At 47.1% G+C, this 6,000-nt stretch overlaps 1 protein-coding gene across 4 annotated transcripts in view; it reads right to left on the bottom strand.

Moving 5' to 3' along the window:
* Positions 1-1,117: 1,117 nt before the first annotated feature.
* The window catches only part of LOC120031916 (myelin regulatory factor-like protein), a 39,358-nt gene continuing 34,475 nt past the window's right edge, over positions 1,118-6,000 (bottom strand). For all 4 annotated transcript variants that reach the window (XM_038977767.1, XM_038977765.1, XM_038977768.1 and 1 more), the window contains 4 exons: positions 5,905-5,979; positions 5,164-5,275; positions 4,952-5,026; positions 1,118-1,805 (listed from right to left, as the gene is read on the bottom strand). In XM_038977767.1, the coding sequence (XP_038833695.1) occupies positions 1,719-1,805; positions 4,952-5,026; positions 5,164-5,275; positions 5,905-5,979 (349 nt within the window). In that variant the 3' untranslated portion in view covers positions 1,118-1,718. The remainder of the gene's footprint in view (positions 1,806-4,951; positions 5,027-5,163; positions 5,276-5,904; positions 5,980-6,000) is intronic.

Raw genomic sequence — 6,000 nt, 5'->3', positions numbered from 1 at the left:
ACATCTCTATTGGCCAGAATAGAGGAGAGGAGAGGAGACATCTCTATTGGTTAGAAAATAGGAGAGGAGACATCTCTATTGGTTAGAATAGAGGAGAGGAGACAGGGAGACATCTCTATTGGTTAGAATAGAGGAGACATCTCTATTGGTTAGAATAGAGAAGAGGAGAAGGAGACATCTCTATTGGTTAGAATAGAGGAGAGGAGACATCTCTATTGGTTAGAATAGAGGAGAGAGGAGACATCTCTATTGGTTAGAATAGAGGAGAGAGGAGACATCTCTATTGGTTAGAATAGAGGAGAGAGGAGACATCTCTATTGGTTAGAATAGAGGAGAGAGGAGACATCTCTATTGGTTAGAATAGAGGAGAAGGAGACATCTCTATTGGTTAGAATAGAGGAGAGAGGAGACATCTCTATTGGTTAGAATAGAGGAGAAGGAGACATCTCTATTGGCCAGAATAGAGGAGAGGAGAAGGAGACATCTCTATTGGTTAGAATAGAGGAGAGAGGAGACATCTCTATTGGTTAGAATAGAAAAGAGGAGACATCTCTATTGGTTAGAATAGAGGAGAGGAGACAGGGAGACATCTCTATTGGTTAGAAAAGAGGAGAGGAGACAGGGAGACATTGGTTAGAATAGAGGAGAGGAGACATCTCTATTGGCCAGAATAGAGGAGAGGAGAGGAGACATCTCTATTGGTTAGAAAAGAGGAGAGGAGACATCTCTATTGGTTAGAATAGAGGAGAGGAGACAGGGAGACATTGGTTAGAATAGAGGAGAGGAGACATCTCTATTGGCCAGAATAGAGGAGATGACACAGGGAGACATCTCTATTGGTTAGAATAGAGGAGAGCAGACATCTCAGACGTGCTTCTACACCTGCATTGCTTGCTGTTTGGGGTTTTAGGCTGGGTTTCTGTACAGCACTTCGAGATATTAGCTGATGTACGAAGGGCTATATAAAATAAACTTGATTGATCTCTATTGGTTAGAATACCTTGTAGCCGTTGGTTTAAAGGTTGTGTTGGCAGTGGTGTGTGTTGTAGGCTACTGACGCCATTCTAAATGTGCGTCTGAATGATAAAGTTGACCCTGGATGGAAGTAGCTGCTTCAGAACAGAGAATTCAGTACTTTATTTGACAGTTTCCAATGGTATTTACCTGGTATTTACCTGGTATTTACCTGGTATTTACTAGGAAATGATGCAGTAACACAGAATCCAACAATTACTTTCTGAAAGAAATGTAATCGCTTCCTACACAGTCAAGTATGAAATATAAGTACTATTTTACTCTGGGACTCATCCTGTCCTCCTGTGTGCCAACAGTGTGACATGATCAATGTATAGTTTAATGAGTAATCAATAACCTGTTATACTGCGTTACATTCTACTGAAAACTAAATGATCCATAATTCAGGTCTGTTCCAATTCAAATCTCTTTTCACATAGTGCAAGAATTGTCACAAGGCAAAGTGAATCAAACGACTCTTTCCTACTGTAATTCTGTATCAATAAATATGCTCTTATACAGTCCTTGTAAAAGAGATTATATACAACAATCTCATCAACAAATCAGGACATTTCATAGAAAAACAATACAAAGTGGATGAATTATTACAGTTGCCATACATCATGAAGAGAAGCATTGACACACTTGTCATTGGACACTGGCTGGCCTGCCAGAGGAACTACAGTATGAGGTCTTCTTCTTCCTCACTCACACCTCCGGTAGAAGTTGAAATGGTAGTCTGTGAACAGCGCCCCCATGAAGCCACGGTCGGTATTGCAGTCTGCCTGGCCCTGGATGGAGATAGACCAAGATTGTCTATTACATTGACAAGTGACGGCTCTAACAGTGGAAATACTGTACAAGTCCTCAAAGACGGAAGGCAAGCGTGAGGAGGCGAGATCAGGTGGAACCATTCTAGCCAATGACAGGGTAGATAGGCGTGTGCACAACAGGCCTTAGAGATAGATAGAGGACTCATCTTTGTATCTGTGCCATTTTAGCTTCTGTGCCAGCATGGGCAGCATCTCCATTTTAAAGTAGTCAATTCTCTTCCTCTTCATTGGGAGATTGCTTCCATCTCATAGGAATCCCCACCCAGTTGACTACTTTAAAATGGTGGAAGCCCTCAATGGCAATACCCATGCTAAAATGGGTTATAGCCATGTTGAGTTCTCCATCTATCCCTATGACAACAGTCACAAATCCGATATAAAGTCTTTTTTTGCTGAAATGCCACGGGCGTTCACTTATATCCGTTTAACAACCTAACCATTACGAAAATTTTATCCGATCAAACAAGCCTCACGTAGCAAAATACAAATGACATTTTTTTGTTGACCAAATTCGACACTCTCTCATTGACTTTCATACAAAAATTCCTCACTTTTGTGGGCAGATTTTGAGCAGAGTAAAACCTCTCGCTTCACCTCTTCCTCTCTGAGATAGAGAGGATTTACAGTCTGTTTTGGTCGGAAGCAAATCCTCAAATCAACCACACACACACATACACATTTGACTGTATGCCATCGTAAGCATAGGACATCTGGCATAGACTACTAAACCATGACAATGACAGGGTGTAGTCAAAGTCTGTTACAACATTAAAATAACATCTCTGGGTAGCCTACAGTGACAGTTGTGAACTCTTGTTCAGTTTCCAATACCAGTGTGAGACGAGAGCATTACGGGTGAGACGAGAGCATTACGGGTGAGACGAGAGCATTACGGGTGAGACGAGAGCATTACGGGTGAGACGAGAGCATTACGGTGAGACGAGAGCATTACCGGTGAGACGAGAGCATTACGGGTGAGACGAGAGCATTACGGGTGAGACGAGAGCATTACGGGTGAGACGAGAGCATTACGGGTGAGACGAGAGCATTACGGGTGAGACGAGAGCATTACGGGTGAGACGAGAGCATTACGGTGAGACGAGAGCATTACGGTGAGACGAGAGCATTACGGTGAGACGAGAGCATTACGGGTGAGACGGGAGCATTACGGGTGAGACGAGAGCATTACGGTGAGACGAGAGCATTACGGGTGAGACGAGAGCATTACGGTGAGACGAGAGCATTACGGTGAGACGAGAGCATTACGGGTGAGACGAGAGCATTACGGTGAGACGGTGAGACGAGAGCATTACGGTGAGACGGTGAGACGAGAGCATTACGGCGAGACGGTGAGACGAGAGCATTACGGGGAGACGGTGAGACGAGAGCATTACGGTGAGACGGTGAGACGGGAGCATTACGGTGAGACGATAGCATTACGGGTGAGACGAGAGCATTACGGTGAGACGGTGAGACGAGAGCATTACGGTGAGACGGTGAGACGAGAGCATTACGGCGAGACGGTGAGACGAGAGCATTACGGGGAGACGGTGAGACGAGAGCATTACGGTGAGACGGTGAGACGAGAGCATTACGGTGAGACGGTGAGACGAGAGCATTACGGTGAGACGAGAGCATTACGGTGAGACGGTGAGACGAGAGCATTACGGTGAGACGAGAGCATTACGGGGAGACGGTGAGACGAGAGCATTACGGTGAGACGGTGAGACGAGAGCATTACGGTGAGACGAGAGCATTACGGGGAGACGGTGAGACGAGAGCATTACGGTGAGACGAGAGCATTACGGGGAGACGGTGAGACGAGAGCATTACGGTGAGACGAGAGCATTACGGTGAGACGAGAGCATTACGGGGAGACGGTGAGACGAGAGCATTACGGTGAGACGAGAGCATTACGGGGAGACGGTGAGACGAGAGCATTACGGTGAGACGAGAGCATTACGGGGAGACGGTGAGACGAGAGCATTACGGTGAGACGAGAGCATTACGGTGGGACGGTGAGACGAGAGCATTACGGGGAGACGGTGAGACGAGAGCATTACGGTGAGACGAGAGCATTACGGGGAGACGGTGAGACGAGAGCATTACGGTGGGACGAGAGCATTACGGTGAGACGGTGAGACGAGAGCATTACGGTGAGACGAGAGCATTACGGTGAGACGGTGAGACGAGAGCATTACGGTGAGACGAGAGCATTACGGTGAGACGGTGAGACGAGAGCATTACGGTGAGACGAGAGCATTACGGGTGAGACGAGAGCATTACGGTGAGACGGGAGCATTACGGGTGAGACGAGAGCATTACGGTGAGACGGTGAGACGAGAGCATTACGGTGAGACGGTGAGACGAGAGCATTACGGTGAGACGGGAGCATTACGGGTGAGACGAGAGCATTACGGTGAGACGGTGAGACGAGAGCATTACGGTGAGACGGTGAGACGAGAGCATTACGGTGAGACGGGAGCATTACGGGTGAGTCGAGAGCATTACGGTGAGACGGTGAGACGAGAGCATTACGGTGAGACGGTGAGACGAGAGCATTACGGTGAGACGAGAGCATTACGGTGAGACGAGAGCATTACGGTGAGACGAGAGCATTACGGTGAGACGAGAGCATTACGGTGAGACGGGAGCATTACGGTGAGACGAGAGCATTACGGTGAGACGAGAGCATTACGGTGAGACGAGAGCATTACGGTGAGACGGTGAGACGAGAGCATTACGGTGAGACGGGAGCATTACGGTGAGACGAGAGCATTACGGTGAGACGGTGAGACGAGAGCATTACGGTGAGACGGTGAGACGAGAGCATTACGGTGAGACGAGAGCATTACGGTGAGACGGGAGCATTACGGTGAGACGAGAGCATTACGGTGAGACGAGAGCATTACGGTGGGTTGAGTAAATGGAGGGGGTGGTTATAACATAGTAATGTTTAACAACTCTGTTAGATTGTGGTTATCAGATCGGGTCGTTTTCCCCCCACAACATACAACACGTAGTAGTTGTGAGGCTACTGGGACAGTGTCGTTTGACATTGATATTTTAGGAAACGACACATTGAGAAATCTTTTAGTTCTTACAGCCACTGCTGAGCGGAAGTGGTAGGAGCTCCTGTAGACTCGAGACACTGGCAGAGGCCATTCATGGACGTAGCCCTGGAGAGAACAAAACAGAAACACATTCAACCTGTTTACTCTCTTTCTTTCTTACTTTTTATTATACAAAGAGCAGAGAGTTTGCAATTATCATACAGAGAGCAACCACAGTATAGTATTGTCTGTGGATGCCATACCTGTGTATTTATGAAATTGTTTTCTTCGTTGGTTTGATCATGGTCCATCAAGGCAGAGCATTCGAACGTCTCATCGTGATGACACAGGTGGACAACCAGCAGCTCTGTAGTACTGCGTCAGAGGAGAGGAGACACCCAGTGGTCATTTACGGTACTTACAACAAACCCACGGTGCAAGTACCAAGTGCTCTGTGACCATTTGTAATTAGTGTGAGCAACAATGAGAGAATGTGCCTTCTGCAGCTCTGTCTTAGAGGCCTTCATCTCCTCATACAGAACAGGAACTCCTGCCAGACTGGGTCCAATGTCTGATTCAGACAAAGCTTCAACGCTCGATTCAATCCGAAGCGCTGAAGATCCGCGGTATAGTGTGATTGACATTTAAAGGTCATTTCCCATTGAGACGACATACGCAGCAACTACGTAACGACAGTCTCCGCAAATGCCCGGAAACACTGCCTTTAAATTCCAAATCGCACCCTACTGCACTAAGGATTAAATGGATCCCTTTGACTCGCAAGCCCCCACAAGTCCCCCGTGCATGGACTCTGAATGTCTGGGAGGATTCAGACCATCATCAGCCCCTGAGGTAAAATAACCTCTGGGAAACTCTCCCCTGCTCCTTCCAGAGTCCACAGTCAATGCCAATCTGTCCCCACTGCAGTGGGAAGACAAGTCCTATTGAATTATTGAAGTGGAAAACAAAGCGGAGACGAGAGGAAGCATGTCCCGCCTACTCACTTCATCTGGACAGTGACACGCATGTTGGTCGGGACGAACTTGCTGATAGGGATTTGGAAGGAGTAGTTTCCTGACCTGAATGGAGATGAAATATAC

The sequence above is a fragment of the Salvelinus namaycush genome, chromosome 38 (assembly GCF_016432855.1).
Source record: "Salvelinus namaycush isolate Seneca chromosome 38, SaNama_1.0, whole genome shotgun sequence".
Lineage (NCBI taxonomy): Eukaryota > Metazoa > Chordata > Actinopteri > Salmoniformes > Salmonidae > Salvelinus > Salvelinus namaycush.
This window is presented reverse-complemented; position numbering and strand designations above follow the sequence as displayed.